The 20,620-nt window shown below is 38.0% G+C and overlaps 1 protein-coding gene across 2 annotated transcripts; it reads left to right on the top strand.

Moving 5' to 3' along the window:
• The first annotated feature begins 809 nt into the window (after positions 1-809).
• LOC149019481 (uncharacterized) lies at positions 810-20,010 on the top strand. 2 transcript variants are annotated; one of them, XM_089153479.1, is made up of 14 exons: positions 810-1,712; positions 2,159-2,576; positions 2,726-3,389; positions 4,991-5,031; positions 5,512-5,580; positions 6,773-6,873; positions 7,037-7,115; positions 16,146-16,244; positions 16,484-16,552; positions 16,672-16,721; positions 16,835-16,916; positions 17,436-17,530; positions 18,380-18,583; positions 18,712-20,010. In XM_089153479.1, the coding sequence occupies exons 1-13, from the start codon at positions 1,288-1,290 to the stop codon at positions 18,504-18,506; spliced, it is 2,319 nt and encodes a 772-aa protein (XP_089009605.1). In that variant the 5' UTR covers positions 810-1,287; the 3' UTR covers positions 18,507-18,583; positions 18,712-20,010. The 2 variants fall into 2 exon arrangements, with proteins under 2 accessions (XP_089009605.1, XP_089009604.1); XM_089153478.1 differs by having other exon boundaries at positions 18,380-18,597; positions 18,712-19,774.
• The last annotated feature ends 610 nt before the right edge of the window (positions 20,011-20,620 follow it).

Here is a 20,620-nt window from a genome sequence, read left to right as displayed (position 1 = left end):
ATCAACATATTTGATGAATGACCAAACGATTCAATTCGTGAGATCCATCATGGACTATTTTATGTTCGTGATTTCTTGATGTGCATTCCAAACTTGCCCCTCAGGAGAATATTCTTATTGGTGCATCCCCACCTTATGGTGTCTCCTTCTTGACAAAAAGAAGGCGATCATAGTGATTACCTGAAAGAAATTGAACATTGAGTGAAGCAATCTGGGAACTTTTCCTGGCACAATAAGATAAGAAGTTTTCCATTTTTAGCCGAAATTATTGACAGAACTTTCAGGATTTAATATGGACGATTCTTCTCAGATAAAATGTAATATGGATAAAGTTTCCGCCAATGGACGCGCTTTAATATTAACCACAGGATTAAAGATGGCATGTGTCAATGATTGACACGCGCCCCACACGTTGACAGATACGGCCACCGAAGACCATATATATATTCTCCTCTGGATATTGTTGTTAAGAAAGTCCACCAAGTCCAGAAATTTTGGAGCATCAAAAAACTTAACCAGATGAGTAGAAAAACCTATCTCCACCTACCACATAGCTTTCCATTGAGTTGCATGGGATCTTCTCTTTTTACCCAAAACAAAAAAAGTTCATGAGAATCTTGTCTTTTTCTGATTATACAAAAGTAACAAAACTACAAAATGAAAAGCAAAACCTTCTGAATCCTGAAGCGCCACGAATTAACGCTGGCCATGACCCATTGATTGTCATGTGAACTAACATCTATAGTCTTACCAAAAAAAAAACAAATAAAACTAACATCTAGAGAGAGATAGTGCACATCTACACGATCCGAGAGTCGCTGTGAATTGAGTTGCAGTAAAAGCATTACAAAGCCAAGGAAAGCTTTTTGCTTTCAATCTTGGTTCTTAAATAAAGCAGAAGAAAGGTAAGAAGTGCAGAGAGAAGCTTTTTTTTGTGCATTAATGTGTGGTGGAAACGATATAAGCAACTTTCAACTTGCAACTTGCCCCCATTAATAAATTATAAATATTATCTGGTTAGGAAATAGCCAGCTTTGGTAGATTATGAGAGAGAACAAGAAAGGACCGAACAGCAAACTAATCTACTTCTTCAAAAGGCAGCACCAGAAGAAACCCAGAGCACCAAGCAATAGAAAGAAGGGAAAGCAATCCATTTCAGCAAGAAAAGGAAGCAAACCCAGATGGTTTAACCTAAACACAGATGTTGAGATAGAAACTGAGAAGGTAAGCCACCCATTTCGTGGATTTCGCAGCAATTTCTCCAGTGGGTATTGTTGAGTTTGCCTAATGGACACCCCTCCGGCTGAGGAGCTGCTGAAGAAGATCCAAGAGCTTGAAGCTGGCCATGCTCACCTTAGACAAGAGATGTCGAAGTTGTTGCATAGCAGTGGCAGCACCAGAACAAACAGCGATGTTAAGTCGATCCACGGGCACCAACGATCGCATTCAGTATCGCCAGAGAGATCACGAGTAAGCGGGCCTAGGAGGAAAAGTGGTGGTGGGCTCGAGGGAACTGCGGCCTCCTTGAAGCAGAGCTCATCTTTCAGACAGTCGTCTCCATTGCAAAGAGAGAGCAGCAGCAGAGATGCTCCCAGTCCGAGACCTGCTGGCCCTGCTGCTGTTAATTTTTCGGATAAGCAGTACCTTAACATTTTGCAGTCTATGGGTCAATCAGTTCATATTCTAGACCTCAGTGGTCGCATAATTTACTGGTAACCTTTCTTCCTCTCCCAATTCAAATCTTTTGTTACACTTTCCATTTTCCCATTTCCTTGTCTGCTCGCATGGCAATGCTTTCTGAGGCTATAAGTGAATTTATGTGCTTGGCTCTATCTGGGTATATGTGCGTGTGTATAATGCTTGCGTATGGATTGTTCGAGTGTCTTTTTTGGGGTTTCGTGGCTTCCTTTAACTATCAACAATCGTAAAGTAATGTTGATTAAAGGATGTTCTTCGTTAATCGGGAAGGGATTTTGCTCAATGGGTATTTTTCTATAAAGTCTGGTTATTCACATCTCCTGTTTCGGAATTTCTGGATTGGGTGATTTCTCAACTAACCCTTTTCTAGATGAGCCCAACTTCTCAACTCGATCTGAAGGTTGGTTCTTTTCCTTTGTATCTTTAACCATTTGGTAAATGGTAATGTTCCTTTTGGCAGGAACCGAACAGCAGAACACCTTTATGGTTATTCAGCTTCAGAAGCCCTTGGCAAAGATGCGATTGAGCTCCTTACAGATGCTCGTGACTTTGAAGTGGCAAGTGATTTGATAAACCGTATAACCATGGGAGAGAGCTGGACAGGCCAATTCCCTGTAAAGAATAAACTGGGGGAGCCCTTTATGGCCATTATGACCAACACACCATTCTATGATGATGATGACACTTTGGTGGGTATTGTTTGTGTCTCGAATGACTCCCGGCCATTTCAAGATATGGGGCATTCTTTCTCTGGTGCAAAGACTTTGGAATCTGACCCTGGCATCTCTCGATCAAGGTCTACTACCAAACCTATAAAACCAACTTCAGATTGTCAGCAACCTCTGCAAGTTGCAATTGCATCAAAAATATCAAATCTGGTAAGTCTCTTTTTCACCTATCCTTTCCCTGCTTTTTGCATTTATGTAAACCTACTATAGATTTGCGATACAACCAGTGCAAGATGATGGTCATTGTTTTGTATTTTTTTTAGTGTAGCATCTCTTGATTGTTAGAACTACCGAAACAGGCTTCTAAAATGACCAACAAAGTCAAGTCAAGAATTCGGACCGGTGACAACAGTATGGAGCGTGAAAGTGGGAGCAATTGTCAGTATTCTGATTTTGGTTTCTCAGATGCATTGCTCTCTGACCATAGAGAGGATGCTACTTCCAGTGGAAATAGCACTCCTAGAGGAGATGTACCTCCATGTCCCTTTGGTGTGTTTTTGCAGGGTGCTGTGGATGAAAAATCCCCTGGAAAATCCTCAAAAGATTCTGGTGATGAGGGTGTAGGGAAGCCTGGGATCCAGAAGACGATCACTGCAAAGGCAGAAGCGTGGATCAATAAGAAGGGGATATCTTGGCCTTGGAAGGGAAATGAGCGGGATGTGCCAGAGGTAAAGACTACACGCTCTGTCTGGCCTTGGTTGAATCAGGATCAAGAAAGTGAATTAAGCCATCAGAAGAAAACTGATTCTAGCGCAAATCCAGAAAGCCAAGGCGGTGAAAATAACCGGCCCACTAATGAAGCTTCTGGGTCCTGGTCCTCATTTAATGTTAACAGCGCAAGTAGTGTGAGCAGCAGTGGAAGTACTAGTGGTAGTACTGCTCATAAACTGGATATGGATTCCGACTGCTTGGATTATGAAATCTTGTGGGAAGACTTATCAATTGGAGAACCAATTGGTCAAGGTAGTCATTTTTCTGTGAATGATATATATTTTTCTTTTTAACTTTTGGCAAAGCTCTATACCTTACATTCAACTCAGCCTTCGCTGGTAATAGAATAATTGGCTCTCTTGTGAAATTCCTTTTCATCTTGAACTTTTATATTCTCTCTATTTTCATTTGCATGTTTTTCTATTATGTTTTCTCCTAGATCATAATTTTGATGCTTCTAGATCAAGATTGTTTTATTGCTTTATATTTTCAATCATGTATATGATATCTTACTACATAGTCCACTCTACCTTGGTATATTTAGTGAAGAAAAAAAGGGCCTAGTGAGTTATAAAAAATTGTTGCCATATGGAAATAGAGAATGGAGCTTGATGCAGTATAAAACTTGGAGACTTTTTTTCTTACCAACGCAACAATCTTTGCCTAAAGTAGGCTCCAAATACACCTATATTCTGTCTAGTTAAATGGGCAGCAAAATATATGATACACACATACATGAGGGGAATAGCATTAGCAGTGAGCAACCAACAACATAAATCATAGGCTACATATGTTCAACTAGCAATGTAATTGGATGCTATAGGGATTAGAAAACAGGCAACTCTTAAATTCAAATATTAACATGCATGACCTTTCCAGAATCCTAAAATTGTAAGACTTAACCGAGCAAGAATTTCAATGAATATTCATGTTTGATCAGCAACAGTCCAAGTCCAATACAGTGAAGCTATAGCATAGCAACATAGATGAAGGGAATTAATGGTCAGTTAGAGAGGATGCAGTTAGTGAACAGCTTCCATAGCACTGTAGTTTGGTCAAGTAACTTCACCATGCAGCAGGAAAATTACAAGGACAAAGGAGAAGTAACAGTCGATGAGAATACATAATTCATGGAATTGGAAATGCGAACAGGGAGAACAAAAATAGAAGAAATAAGGGAGCAGCATTTAGGAAAAGAATAAGATGAAGCAAGAGAACAGTTAAATAGCAACAGGAAGAAGAAGATGAAAGAGTAATTGTGTGTGTGTGTGTGTGTGTGTGTGTGTGTGTGTGTGAGAGAGAGAGAGAGAGAGAGAGAGAGAGAGAGAGAGGTTCCTTTCAGTTGTAGTTCTTCATTCTGTGTTCACATTTCTGCCAATAAGCATTAGAAGAGGGAACAGGTCAAAACCGTGGGGGTAGGAAATGGTTACAATTAAAGACAATAAAAATAAAATAGAAAAAGACAGAGGGAAAGGCTAAATCATGGATGGGCAAATCACTAGAAAACATACTAAAGAGGGGGGGAAAAGAGACAGAGAGAGAGAGCTCCTCACACACTTAAAAACAGAAATAGAAATCAGAAATGGTAATAATCAATAATAAGGAAAAACAAGCTAATGATAAAAGCTGCTGCAAGCGGGCTCCACAGTTTGTGTTCAAATAATACAGTAACCAAAAAACTCATTGTTAATTTACGGAGAAGCAGTGGATGTCTGATCTCTGACATGTCTCCTTTAGTAAAAATGGAATACTCAACTGAGTGGTGTATATCCTCATCAAAGTCAATTTATTTTGATATTTTTAGTGGTATATATCCTCATCAAAACAATTTTTGAATTTTGATATGTTTGCAGGTTCTTGCGGAACTGTATATCATGGCCTCTGGTATGGCTCGGTATGTACGCCCACTCCTTTCTTTTCTTTCCTTGTTTAACCCCATTAGTAGGAGAGAAGCAGGATACTCTGTCCTTCAGCCTGGACTAATACATTTTGTCTCAGGCATCTGTTTTTGGGGTGGGCCTTGGCACAGGGGTCAGTAGACCACAGATGTAGACTTGTAGCTTGAGCTCAAGGCATCAAAACAGCCTCTGCAAAAATTGTTGGGATAAAGCTGCTTAGGAAAATTGAACCCCCCCCCCTCGAGTACCTGCTTGTGCGATTTTCGCCTCTTCTTTTTTGGCATCTGTTTATTCCTTCCTGGATATGACATCTTTCATGTTACTTTATGATGCAAGTCATGTCCACAGTATTGCTAGATATACTACAGTCATTTGCATACCTTATTCTTAATCACTGGTGAAAGATTCATCTCATCTCCCATATTTGGTTGTTGATTTCATGGTTTCCTTTGTATGCATGTGTGTGTGCATGCCAGGATGTCGCAGTCAAGGTGTTCTCCAAGCAAGAGTATTCAGATGACTTGATACTTTCCTTCAGACAAGAGGTGAGTTTTCTACTTTATATCTTTTTTTTCAGTACTGTTATATCGGTTTAATGAATCATTATTGTCTTTACAATTTTTCATTCAAGTGAACCTGGTTTAAAATTTCATGTACTTCTTAGATGAATGCCTGGTGCACTTAGAAATTTAATCTAATTCAATAGGAATGTTCATATAGATATGTATGTGTGCATGTGTGTGTTCTATTGGACCATGCAGGCTTCTCATCAGAGCAAGTGTTTAATAACATTGATCCACTGGGCTCCTTTGATTTGTGTACCCTGGCACTGGCAGAGGGCATATTTATTTAGTCCTCCATAGTGCATCCTGTCCTTCCCCCTCTTTTGTCTCTTCTCCCGACCCCCTCCCCCCTTCAGCTTACGTGCCTTGCTGGTCCATTTATTTTTTGAGATTCTTGATTTTTTCATTTCACCGACAAATATTTCCTTTAATCTTGTTTGCAAGTCTTAAGGGAGACGACTGGAGAGAGGTTGGGGCGAGGGGGGACATTGGTTAGTCTTTATGTTTGGCTTCACAACCCATCAATAATGAAATAAATGTATCTTTACATGCATTTTAGAGAAATTCTTAAATTCTGTGATTTTTAAACTTGTGTGTCCTTCTCTCTTTAATTCACTACATTTTGGGCGTGTAGGTGTAGACTATAGCTTATCTATCCAAAAGACTGAATGACCATTTTTCAGTAGTCAACATGAAAGAAAATCATTGACATGTATTTATTTATTTTAAAAAGCCCATTGTCTGAGCCTATATACAAGGGTTTTCCCTTGATATTTAGGATTTAGTTACTAGAATACTAAGTTTAAATTTCCGCCAGTAAATTATAACTTGAGAAAGACTAAGTTAGGACTTGTCTGAAATTTTTATGTATGTCCTAACCTCACAGGAGTATATATTGCACCAATATTCTTTAATGAAAAGCTTGAAGTTCTGTCCCGTTGCTTAAACTTCTGTGTTCGTCACATATATTTGTTTGTCTTTCTTTCTTGTTTGGCACATATTTTTTGGAGATGTACTTTCTTGAGGGCTTTGAACCATGTTTTCATTTAGGATATAAGGATCGTAAAATATATTATCTTCAGTGAAAGCATCTATGTAATCTGCTTTTCTTTCAATCTGATATTAAAGTTTGAACTTGGACATTTGTTCTGAAGATTGTTTTTCATCAATGTAGGTGTCACTTATGAAGAAGCTCCGACACCCAAATGTACTGCTCTTTATGGGTGCAGTTACCTCTCCTCAGCGTCTTTGCATTGTTACAGAGTTCCTCCCTCGGTTCATTCTCTCCCCTTTTGAAATTTTGATTCAGGAGCGATCTAATTCATTATTCTTATGTTATGCCTAACTGTTATGGAATTTTCATCATATATATCCTTTTCCCTGTGTATTTTGAAAATCGTACTTATATATATCTTGGGCATTCTTAATCACAATGCAGTGGAAGCTTGTTTCGGTTGCTTCAGCGGAAAGCAACTAAACTAGACTGGAGACGGCGTGTTCACATGGCTTTGGATATTGTGAGTATATTGGCTATATTCTTAATAAATATGTTGAGTTTGATTGTGGTAGAATGGCTTGAATAGATCAGTGTGATCCTAAGGTCTTTATTTATAATGAAGTAGAAAGAACACAATTACCTAAATACCTTTACCTGGTAACAAGAAATAGAAAATTACATTAACTAAAACTCCTAATAGAACTCAGCCAACACTCCCTTCAAGTTGAGGCATAGATGTTAGTCATGTCCAACTTGCCTATAATAGGAAGGAAATCTCCTTTCTTCAAATCCTTAGTAATAATATCTGCCACTTGGTCTCTAGGTCTTACAAAAAGCATGCAAATTAGTCTTTGGTCCAACTTTTCTTTGATAAAAAATTTGTCAATTTCAATGTGCTTAGTTCGATCATGTTGTTTGCCTTCGCAATATTAATGGCAGCCTTGTTGTTACAATAAAACATCATAGGGTTTGGAACTTGAATTCCAATATCTTTTAGCAGAACTTTCAAGCATAGTAGCTTACAAACTCCACGAATCATAGCTCTATATTTCGCTTTTGTACTGGATTAAGCTTCCACATTTTGTTTCTTACTCTTCAAGTAACTAGATTACCTCTAACAAAGGTATAGTAACCTGAAATTGACTTCTTGTTAGGAGACCCAACCCAATCTACATTAGTGGAAGCTTCTACTCTTAGATTATTAGTGGGTGACAAAAGTATTCCTTCTCTAGGAGTTTCCTTCAAGTACTATAGTATTCTGGTAACAGTCTTCATATTTAAAGTTGAATATGGATCATGCATGAATGGTTTACTATTCCTACGGCATAAGCAATGTTTGGCCTAGTATAGGACAAGTGAATAAGCTTCCTTGCTAGTGTTTGATATTTTCCTTTGTCCACTGGTTCTCCCTCATTCTCCTTGAGTTTAGCTCCAACCTCAATAGGGGTATAATTGCTTTACACCCCAACATCCTCACTTCTGATAATAAATCTAGAACATACTTTCTCTAAGATAGGTATATACCCCTTCTTTGATGGAGTCATCTCAATTCCTAGGAAGTACTATAACTTCCCTAGATCTTTAATCTTAAACTATTTGTGAAGAAAGTCATTCAACCTTTGTATTTTCTCACCATCATTCCCTGTGACTACAATATCGTCCACATAAACAATGAAAAGTGTGATATTGGTACATGACTTCTTGATAAACAGTGTATGATCAACATTGCTTTGCTTGGACCCAATAGAGGTCATAGCCTTCTGGAAGTGTTAAAACTAGCATTTAGGAGACTGTCTCAACCCATAAATTGACCTCTTCAATCGACAAACTTTCTCTGTAGTATTATCATCAAAGAAACCATGTGGGATCTCCATATAAATTTCCTCTTCCAACTCCCCGTGAAAAATGTATTTTTTACATCTAGTTGGTGCAAGTTCCAGTCTTTTTTCACAGCCACATATTACAGAAACTCGACAGTGTTTAATTTCACAAAAGGGGCAAAAGTCTCCTGTTCAATCCCACAAGTCTAGGTAAACCCGTCTACAACTAGTCTAGCCTTCAACCTATTGATCGATCCATCCATATTCTATTTAACCATAAACACAGATTTATAGCCTACGGGTTTTTTTTCCTGGAGAAAATGTAACCAATTCCCAAGTGTCATTTTTCTTCATTACCTGCATTTCCTCTACTATAGCTGCCTTTCATCTGTTATCAGCATAGGCTTCTTGATAACTTTCAGCAACAGAAATAGATGATAAAGAGGATATAAAAGTACGGTAAGAGTCAAACAAAGAGTCATAAGAAAACATATTTAGTTGTGAATGTTGAGTACAAGATCTAACTCCTTTTCTAACAGCAATAGGAAGATCAGAAGAAGGTACCCTTAGGGGGAACAGTAAAATCTAATTTTGGAGCGAGGGACTAAAGTGGTAACATGTCACCTTGCTTCACTTACTTTGGCGGATTGTAATTCTTCCTCTGATAAGTCTGCATCTCCTTATTCCGGTCAGTCTTATTTTGAAAGACCTTAATAGTGTACCTCACAAGAGTCATCTCCCCTGGACCAGGTTCTTCACATGGTCTAGAAAATAGAAGAGAGAATTAGAGTCATTCAGTGTACTGGCCGAAGTCTCCCTTTGGTCAAACTCTTCCTGAGCTCCTAAGTTGTGTTGTGGTGGTGTGTGGGAGTCTATGTGTGTGGTAGGAAGGTCCAAAGTTGGAATGAACACCTCTCTCTAGGACTCTCCCCCTGGAGAGGTGTACAGTAAGGATAAAACTTATTAAAAATTACATCCATAGACACAATAATTTCTGAAAGTAGAATGATAACATTTGTACCCCTTCTGAGTACAGAATACGCCAGAAATATGCAACGTAGGTTACGAGGAGCCAACTTACTCTAGTAGGCTTTGATTCTGACATAACACACACAACTAAAAACCTTTGGGTGAATAGCAAAGAAAAAATCTCCCTAGGGAATCTCATTAAGGCATTTAAAACCAAGTATCCTACTAAGCATCCTATTCATAAGGTAAGAGGCAATGAGTATGGCATCACTCCAGTATTGGTCAGGGACATTCATAGCAATCATAATAGAACAATTATCTCTAATAGATGCTTGTTCTTCCTTTCGGCAACCCCATTCTGGGCAGCCATATCTACACAAATAGTCTAGTGTATTATGCTAGAGTCAAAGAGATATCTCTAAAATTCACCATTAGTATACTCCATGGCATTGTCCCTTTGAAGGATCTTTATAGTGGCATTGAACTAAGATTTAATCATATTATGAAAATCACGAAAACATTAAAAAAAAAAAAAAACTCATTTTTTGTTTGATTGTTTTAAAAGACAAATATACATTGAACGAAAGCGACAATCAATAAAAGTAACTAAGTATCTTTGGCCAATAGATACACGTCGGCAAGGGGCCTAGACATCAATATGAATTAACACAAAAAAGAATAGATTTTCTATTATGAAGAGAATGTAAATAAGTGGAATGAGTGCTTTGCAAAAATGCAGGCTTCACAAAAAAATTTGTCCTTATTACAAGAAGAAACTAAATCAAAAAATATTTTCTTAAGAGTTCTTAGAGGGGAGTGACCAAGTCTACGATGCCACTGATGAAGGTCTGACATTACCAAATAGATCTGATGAGAAGACGCAACCAGTAGATCCTTCAATCGGCTCCAGCAGATAAAGTTCATTATCTAGTTTACCATGTCCAATCTCCGTTCGAGTCACCAGATCCTGAAAAACACAATAGGGTGAAAAAAGTCACTTTATAATTCAAGTCATGTGTAAGACTACTAATAGAAAGTAAATTAGTAGAGAAGGAAGGAATGCAAAACTTTAAGCAAATAAAGAGATGAAGAATGTTGAATGATCCATTTTCCAGCAATAGAAGAATAAGAGCCATCAACAATTTGAAATTTATTTTTTCTGGAAGTTGGAGAATAATGTAGAAAAAAAAGGATGAACCTGTTATATGATCTGTTGCTCCTGTATCAATGATCCAATGAGCAAAAACCAAAGAAACATGGAAGCCTATAAAAGTTTTACCTGAAGTAGCAAGGTAGGAGTTGGTATGGATAGTGGAAGAAGTAGTAGAAGAGGCTACACCGGCAGTAGAAGACTACAAAATATGTCACAAAATAGCTAATTCCTCCAGTGAAAAACCAATGTCTATGAAGGGTGTTGGGGGAACAGTCTTAGAAAGATTAGCCTTCGGTTTCCTCCTTTTTGTGCCCTTTTCTGCTCAAAATTAACAGGCTTTCCATGGAGCTTCCAATAGTTGACCTTGGTATGATATTGTTTGTGACAGTACTAACACTTGACAATCTCCTTAGTCAAATCATATTTGGTGCTAACAGACTTTAGGATTGATTTCTTCATAATAGAAGCATGAAGCATGGTTAATTGACATCTTCCCTCGCATTGAACAAGGGCATAAGATTGTTCTAGTGTAGGAAAAGGAGAGCAACTCAATACTACTACCCTGATCTAATCATACTCCACATTCAAACCAGCTAAGAAGTCATATACCCGAATCTTATCAGTATGCTTCTTCCTATAAGTAGCTGCATCACCTGGATTAATGGATTGATAATCCACATGATGATCCAACTCCTGCCAAAGAGATTGCAATTTAGCATAATACTGAGCTACAATCAGTTCCTTTTGGGTAATCTCATGAAGTTTCTTTCATGGCTCATAAGCATGTGCATCATTCCCCACCTATCCATTTGTTTTTGTAGTGGCCTTCTAGATCTGGGTTGCAGTATCAAATAATAGGTATCCACGGGCAATATTTGGATTTATGGAATTCAAAAGGAACGACATAATAAGAGAGTCATTCGAAATCCATTTATCTTGTGAAACACCTGTGGTGATAGGTTTGATAGTGATGCCCATAATGTGTCCAACAAGTCCTTTTCCGACAATAGTTAGGTATGCATATCGAGACCAGATCAAATAATTTGTTCCATCGAATCTTACTGAAAGAAGAGGAAGAGTGGGGTAATGTTCGAAACTAGTTGGAGCAATAGTACCATCAGTGGTTGCCATGTCAAAAAAACTCTTTGTAGTTCTTCAGTCTTCACCCTTTCAAAACAATTGAAACGTCACAAAATGGAATAGCCAGACTACCCAAATAAATCTAGGGAGTTATAGGATTCATAGGATACTTCTTTTTTTCTTTTTTTCTTTTTATACGAAAGAAACCCCTAGATATGTGAGAAATCACAAATAGACCCTGGATATATTCGAATTCACAAAAGAGACCCCTGAAACATTAATCTTTTTTTTTTTTAGTCATTGGTTGAAAAGGAGAAACCATAGGTCGATTGCAGGGGGGTGAATGGGTCATTGCTCTGATCTAGTTCATTGGGTCAGTGGGTTTAATGGGGTTCAATAGATCGATGGTTTTAAAGTGCCAATTCAAAGAGAAAAGAAAAACAGAAGAAGGCAGAAGATCGCCGGGCATTCTTTTTTTTCTTCTTTATTTTCTATGTTTTAACCATGTTGTAACTTATAACTTATTAAGTATAACTAACTAACCGAGACCAGTTTATTAGCTTATAGTCTACTGATATAAAAAATATGATACATTTATAATGAATTTGAGAATTAGAGTGTATGAGATGTACACTAAAAATTTCACTTAAAACGCCTCGACCTCCTCAAAAGCACCTCAGAGGGCGCCTCCTCGACTCATTGCCCCAACTAGCTAAAACCGCCTCGTCGCCATGACAACTATGGAAATACCTCACAGAGTGGCATTGTCCCTTGTATGGATGAATGAATGCAACATTTTGACTATCTTCAACCTCCTAGCTCTACTTTGAGATCAACACTTCTACCTTCTTGAGAAAGGGATTTGGATATTTAGGAGACTGGGTAGCTAGAGTAAAGGCATAATTTTGTGAGGTATAATCACCTTGGAATTTGTGCCTTAGAAGTCATGATGACCCCTATTTATAGCCAGAAGATTGGGTTTAAAATAAGTCCAACGGTTAGAAAATGGTCGTACTTATTAACTTACGATTGACCTGTGTAGTCTCACGGTCGACTGGCTCAATCTAGCCTTTTGAAACTAGGCATTGTAAGCCAGCTGGCCTGATGGTCAACCGTAGGCATAGCTTCAATTGTGGGCTGGTGGTCGACCAAGAGGCTCTTATGGTAGGCACCTTCAGCCTTCTGGAGTGCTGATGGTCAATTAGGCCATTTTGACTCACCTTGACCAGCAGACTATCTGTGGGCATTTTTAGTGTTTTCTATAGATAATTTTGAAATTCCTTTTATACCCCTAAAGATTGACCCAACAGATTCCTTTGCCCATGTGATTAGTTTTATTCAACCACTAACTTGAAAAATGCATGCATTTACATGTGCCACTTTCCTATTCTATATGCATGGTCTTCAAGCGTGGTTTCTTCTTCGTTCTTGAGTCTTTGACTTTTACTTGCATGTGGGTAGGGCCATTCTTTGGTCCTCCATGTGGGAGTCCTTAAGTTTGGTTTTGTGTGCTACTTGGACTGCTGTTGTGTGATGTACACTCTCTGCTTGAGTATTTCATCTTTTATAGTATTTACATTATCTTGAACAGAGAAGTAGATTCTTAGATCCTTATATATGTGTTTGTGATTATCAAAATCTTATGAGGCTTTTTGGGTCATTTCCGTAACACTTGCCTCATCAGCTGTATGGCCTCTCATGTTTTTGCAATTCAATCTCCTTTGGATATTCTTAAGCTGTAGTTCTCTCTTATAATACCTCCTCAGGTCTAAGGTGTGTATGTGCTTTGCACTTCATCATCTTCCTAGTAAGATCAATCCTCAAGGCATGTATCTCCATTGGTTCTTCAGCCACTTAAAAGGGTTATAAGTGCCATCATGTTGGGTTCCATGGATCTGTCCCAACAACTCTCTACCACCACCTCTTCAAAGGGTGTCTTTTAGTGATGAGGTTTTGATGGTCATCCTTCTCAACTCTTTATCATATCTTCACTTGCTTGGTTCTTGTCCTTCCTTACATTACTCAGTGCAGGGGAACAACTAAGCACTTAAAGAGTCCAGCAACTGTTACCACACGTCAATCACTTCCCTTGGATCCAAGCTAGCCCATTCCCTATTAGAATCTGGTAATTTCCCTTCTTGATGATGTTGATCGTTCCTTGTCCTATTTTGTTTTTGTTTCTGTCTTCTGCCTGCCTTAGCCGGACTTGGCAAGATGCAGTGACTGAATCAAAATGGGAAGGAGCCATGTGAGAGGAAATGCAAGCACTTGCAAAAGGTGACATTTGGGTCCTTGATTCTTCCTCCCCCCCAAAGATCTGTGGGCTACAAATGGATGTACATGATTGAGTCATTGAACAAAGAGTTGATGGAACATCAAATAGGTGCAAGGCAAAGACTGGTTGGGGTTTACACAAGAATATAAATTGACTACTAGGAGACCTTTGCACCTGTCAAAAGATGAATCTTGTCTGAGTTATTCTTTCTTGTGATATCAACAAGAGCTGGGATTTACAGCAATTTGTGTTAAGAATGCTTTCAAGTTTCATCCATTGTGAACTAGAAGAGGAAGTTTATATGGGTGTTTCCCAACAATTCTCAAGTTAGGAAACCCAAGGGAATGTGTGGCAAGATAAAGTGTGCATTATATGTGCTAAAGCAGTCCCTTAGAGAATACTTTGGGCTCATTCACTAGTCTATCAACTATAGAAGGATACACTTGAAGTAATGTCGATCTCGCCTTATTCATTAAGTGACCTATTTGGTGATCACATTACTATCCTCTTGTCTATGTTGACAACATAGTCCTCACTAGGAGTGACTCAACTTCGATAATGAAACTTAAATCCTACATGGGCCAGGAATTTGGGATTGAAAAAAGGTGACGCAGTTTATATAGCGAAGTTGTTCTGTCTTCAAAAAGGATCATCCTCTCTCAAAGGAAGTATACCTTATATCTTCTATCAAAGACTGGAACTCTTGGATGTGACCCTGTCTTTACTCCTGAGGGCAATACACAGTTAAAGAACAAAGATGGGAATCATTGGATGGAGGAGGCTATCAGTGCTTTGTAGTGAGATTAACATGTGTCCATACTTGACCAGATAGTGCTCATGTTATGAGTCTCTTGAGTTAACAGATGCATAATCTACATTCCACATATTTACATGTTGTATGCCACATTTTGAGATACTTTAAGTCAACCCCAAGAGAAAGATTTATTTTCTCTCATCATGATCATGTATAGAGGCATTCAAGGATGCTTATTGTGCAGGCTCTCCAGATGACAGCTGGTCTCCTTCTAGCTTTTGTTGCTTTGTTGGAGGAAATCTTATAATCTGGCATAGCAAACAACAAGCAGTTGTTTCTTGTTCTGGCACTGAGGCCAATTACTGTGCAATGGCACAGGGTTTGAGTTGTTATGGCTCAAAGGTTTTCTACATCTACATGTTAGATCCAATTCTCCCATGATGCTGCATTGTGACAGCTACTAGTATTGTTCACAACCCAATTCAGCATGATAGGAGAAGGGCATGTGGAAGTAGATCGTCTTTTCATCAAGAAGAAGCTTGACAAAGGAGTTGTTCTATATTCCATTCGTTCAGTCTGGTGTTTGTCTGGCTGATTTTTTCTCTTAAAGGGCTTAGTTGTACGGTTTTTCATTTTACTTTGTTCAAATTGGGCATGTGTGACATCAATGCACCAACTTGAGGGGAAGTGTTGCAACTTGAGCTTGTAGAGCTCTTTTGGTGTACTTCTATTTAGTATAGATTCAGGGGTCTACTTGTAATTATTCTCTTTTCTCATATTATAAATCAAACATCATGGTGCTCTTTGGACCTGCAAGTCATTCTTCCCCACTCTCTATCTTTTATTATCATTTTTACTTTTCCACCACTTCTTAAAGATTTATTCCCCCACATGGCAGATCCTTCTGGTCTTAGATTTGACATATTGATCAAGGAGGTTGAGCCCTACCTGAATAAAATTTTGGTGCTAGCTGCTAGGCATACTTCCACAATGCAGCTCTATGGTCTACTCATCTTTGTTTTTACATTTTATTGATTCATTTTGGTAATGTTTTACCAGATTAATGAAATCATACTACAGCAACCTGAAATATTATATCCTGTGAGCCATATCCCACGTACATGGATTTAATTATAATACATGCCAATCAAGAAAAGTTGGGAAACATTCTTCTGAGCTGTTTTTCGTATGATTAGATTTTTGTTTCTGTATAGAACATTAGAATAGCATTCTGAAGGTTTATGGTTACAAAAGCAGGTAAGCATCTCCCATAATGCATGATCCTCATCCGTGAGATCTCCCTTAGGGGTACTTGCCAAATTCGTCTTTATTGCTGCCTTTCCTACCACTTTGTGTAGTGCTAGGAAGATCTGCTTGTTACTGATTAGACTATGAAAATTATAGTGCCATATTTCTCTTCAAAAGAAATTTGTAGTCTAGATAAATTTCTGGCTCACACTACTGGTTTTGCTTAATTTATGATCTTATCTTTTCTACAGGCACGGGGCATGAATTATCTTCATCACTGCAATCCACCCATCATTCATCGAGATTTGAAGTCATCGAATCTTCTGGTTGATAGGAATTGGACCGTGAAGGTAATTTTTTTATTTTCATAGCAATGGTGTCATTGAGTCTCTTCTTATCCTTCTCTTTTGACTTTCTTTTTCTTTAAGGTATCTGCTTCCCCCTCACCAACCCCCACAAAAATAATAATAATAATAATAAATTAAAGGAGAAAAAAAAATCCACCCCAACAAAAGAAAGAAAAAAGATTGGTTTTTTTAGGTAAATTTGGCTGTTGAGAGAAAATTAACATTGCTGTCCTCTTGCTTAGGTTGGTGACTTTGGTCTCTCACGTCTTAAACATGAAACTTACTTGACGACCAAAACTGGGAAGGGAACGGTATATTATATAATACTGTTGCCACTCTTGTCTTCATATTTCTTTTCTTCTTTCTAATGGTATTCTGATGTGGGGCTTTATAACGAAAAATTCTTTTCCAACTCGTTTTCCTTTTGCAGCCTCAGTGGATGGCCCCTGAAGTTCTTCGTAATGAACCTTCAGATGAGAAGTAGGTCCATATCCTTTATACCCTTATAACTGGTGTCTGGTTCCTTTCATTTAGGATTTCATTCTCAAATTTAGAACCTAAAGCTACTTCATTTGCTGCATGAAATCTTTAAGGTCTGACGTATACAGCTTTGGTGTGATACTGTGGGAGCTTGTCACTGAGAAGATCCCCTGGGATAATCTTAACTCAATGCAGGTATTCTTTTACAATATGTAATCATACTAGTATTCGTTGAACCCACTCAAATTTTGTTTTTATTTGTTATATGTGGGAATTATTCTTGCCCTGTGTTCAAATCGGGAAATAACCTCCATGAAGCAAGGGTAAAGCTTTATTTTGTATGACCCTTTTGACCCTTGGTGGGAGTCTCATGCACTGGGTAGGCCCTTTTTAATAAATCCTTGCAGGCAACCTTTAACTTCTTTGAGGGGCCATTGATTAGAGCAGTGCTTAAAAAGTTCTGGCTACCAGGGAAATACCTGGGTCTAGTTTTGAGAATGGCCACTTTGCATAAAAATCCCTAAGGTTGGGACCAAATCCAAACTGAACCCCACCAAGACCCTGCATGGATTAGAACTAGGTAATGGTCCTTTTTGTAAATGTTAACTGCTTTGACATTATAAATAAACCAAAGATGAAAGAATATTCTACTAGTCCATTGCATGCTTTCACGTTCATATGTTAAATTCAATTGTTTTTGGCTGGTTTCTGTAGGTCATTGGAGCTGTTGGGTTCATGAATCAAAGGCTTGAGATTCCAAACGACTTGGATCCACAGTGGACCTCCATAATTGAGAGCTGTTGGCATAGGTGCATTTCCTATCTTGCTTTTTGACATTTTATGTTCATTTTTCTTTTAAAGATGCTCCACTGCCAGGAGAGGACTTCCATCATGCTATGTTTATCAGTCCATGTTCTTTCACTCACCCATACATGTACCTGGGCACTGTGCTTTTGCCTTGAACATTTGCCCCTTCATTCATGGCTCTTAAATTAATCCTCCTTGATTCTGACCATCAGTTTCTGTGCATCACTTTGAAATATCAATGGGAGAAATTATGGTTAAATACCATAGAGGTAATGTGTATGCCCGGCAAGGGCACAGGTTCCTTCAGTGGCAGGAAAGGCAGTTGACTACATTAACCCTATTAACAAGCAAACACTTGCCCAACCTGTCCTCCCCCCCCATGCAGAAGCCTTTGACACTGGTTCACCGTTTTTTTACTGTTGCCCAAACTCTCTAGATCAGACTGCTAGGTCATCAGCCCAGATCTGCTATAGTAACATCCAGAGTGACCACCAGATTCTGAGATTAAAAAATTGGTCATTTTTGGCATACTTTGAGGTATTGATTGCTAAAAGAACTAAAATCTTGGAATTGGAGACCAAATTGGGCACTGATTCAAGATCTGTTCGCAGGTTGAACATTTAGTAAATCCAATCTTGATATTTACAACCATGGATTCTTAATGTGTTCGTATTCAGTCATTTAACTGCTCAGATAAATTTTGTGAGTGAGAACCTGCTTGTGATTATCTACAACAGTAGCAGTATTCTTGGTCTTTGTGATGCATTTATGTATGAGGTACATATTACATTCAATAATTGCTAAATGTCAAGCTAGTTCTTAGTCTTTAATTTTTCGATTGGACAAAACAGTGAACCACATTGTCGACCCACATTCCAAGAGCTATTGGAGACGCTTAAAGATCTGCAGAGGCAGTATTGCATTCAAACCCAATTGAATCGTGCAACGCCTGGTGATGCCACTGAAAAAATGTTGTAGATTTGGAGCTGTATATAGAGGCATATAAGTTTGGTGTTATCATCCATGCTTTTGCTTTTGTTTCTGGGTTTTTCCAGGTGAAGCATCCATCGTAAGTATGCTGTCCACATTAGTGGTTGATTTTTTTTCCCATAGCTTAAAGAACAGCCATGGTGTCTCGTGGTAAGCCTATAGCTAAGGTATATAAGTTCTTTTTCAACCGTAGGTGGTTGGGTTTACCAAGTTCTTCATCAACCATTGACAAGGTAGCATAGAGAAGGTAAAAGAAATATGGTTTGTTCAGGGTGCCGTGGGATGAGCAGATGCATAATTTTGATGGTGGGGATTAATCTGGGTGTTTTGTTCTATACATGCTGAAGCCAACAGGCAGAGGAGCCAAGTGTTCATACTTCAATTCAGTTGGTTTTCTTTCAGCCTTGTAGCCATTTGTAATTCGTATTCACAATGTTGATTGTATCATCTGAAATGGTGTACAAGCTTTTCTGCTACTTCTTTGTGTTTTTTTTTTTCTTTTTTTCCCACGAGTAACTTCTGTGCATGGTCAAATTGCAAGTGTATAAATGAATTGACAAAAAAGTAATAGTTTTAGTTATTACTAGCTCTTGTTGTTTGCCATTGTTTGCTGTGTTTTGATTTATGAGTCGAGTTGCTGCAGATTTCGTTTTAAAAGTTTCAAGAAGTGTTACTGAACTGTGAATTCTAAATTTCTTTATAATTTATAATTTGCCCTTAGTCTCTTGCAATTTACAGTGTTGCCCTTGATAAAATAGAGTTTTTAAATTTCTTCTTATAAGATATAGAATAATACAACAAAGGGTATATGTTCATTAGTTTCTCAAACTAACTAATGATTCTAACGGAAAAGGGGGTAACTGTTAATTTAGCTTAGTTTTGAGTTATTATTCTTTATACCCATTATTTATAGATGTACTTAGAAATTTCTTTAGCAAATAATGTCCACACTTGTGATTTTTGGTTGTTGTTAAATAATATCCATGCAGTCTAGCATATGTTGTCAAATATCTTGGAGAAGTTTCCTTCCACCATATCATAGAAGACAATTCACCAATCATTCTCAACATTTACGCATTCCTACATTGTCTTTATGTGAATGTTTCTCTCCTATCTCACGTTTATCCATGGAGTTCCAATCATCATGGGTGGAGAAAAAACACATTAGGTATCAATAGCTTTTACGTAAGGTAAGCTATAATGGATCTTACTTTCAATACCCTAGGATGTAAGACATGATCTTGGAAATCAAATTGGCTCCATTAAAAGAAGAAGAAGAAGAAGAAAGAAAACCAATGGCTATTAGGCTAGGAACTTTGTCGAATTAAATATATTCGAATGAGAAGTTCCACAATGGTATCTTTTAAATGTCCTTTCTTCCATTGATTTGGCTCATTCAGGCTTATATCAACTATGTTTGAGTCAATTTTGATCGTTTCAGCTCAGTTTCATTACTTCTGATTAGGTTTGGATACCACTAAATAAACTAAACCCCACGACCATAACAAAAAGACAAACTTGATGTCGAAAATCTTATCTGAAGAATTAATGATATGATTTAAAAAATAATAATAATAATTACTAGTGGATCATCATATGTTAATTTTCTTAATATCATAAGTACCCCTTTTTACCAAAAAAAAAAGAAAAAAAAATTCCCCCAGCGCCAGCAGTGTAAATGTATATACAATATAAAATAGCTTTGAACTGGTCATTGCATTCATCGTGTTTTGAAAATAGAATAAATTTTTCTCCCTGTATGCTGGATATGGAAGAGATGTAATGAATTGTGATAGAGATGTTTCATGCAAGCAGAGAAGTTAGAGGCAGTGACGGTGGAGAAGAGTTAAAAGAGAGGGCCCAAGTTAAAAGTAGGTTAGTTGAGAGTTGAGAAATAAATAGCCATTATGGAGCAGTACTATCAATAAGCCCAAGAAGCCATTAAAGGTCAAACTCATTTAATTCTTCTCCTCCGAATTCTTTGGTCGAGCACTGACTAATGCCACCAACCCACGTTACCATGTCGATCGATCGTCTTTCTTCTCATGCATTAAGTCTGCCTGATCAGCACTCAACCACATGCCGATTCCTGCATTAAATGT

This window comes from Hakea prostrata, chromosome 4, assembly GCF_041222555.1.
Source record: "Hakea prostrata isolate BN-2017 chromosome 4, UWA_Hpros_2, whole genome shotgun sequence".
Lineage (NCBI taxonomy): Eukaryota > Viridiplantae > Streptophyta > Magnoliopsida > Proteales > Proteaceae > Hakea > Hakea prostrata.
Note: the sequence above shows the minus strand (reverse complement) of the source record. Positions and strands in the feature narration are given on the sequence as shown.

Bases quoted from the DNA above. Each gene is read 5' to 3' on its own strand.
- LOC149019481 (XM_089153479.1), top strand. From the start codon at position 1,288: ATGGACACCCCTCCGGCTGAGGAGCTGCTGAAGAAGATCCAAGAGCTT. The intron at 1,713-2,158 runs GTAACCTTTCTT...TCCTTTTGGCAG, and splicing joins AGTGGTCGCATAATTTACTG to GAACCGAACAGCAGAACACC. The intron at 16,722-16,834 runs GTAGGTCCATAT...GAAATCTTTAAG, and splicing joins AATGAACCTTCAGATGAGAA to GTCTGACGTATACAGCTTTG.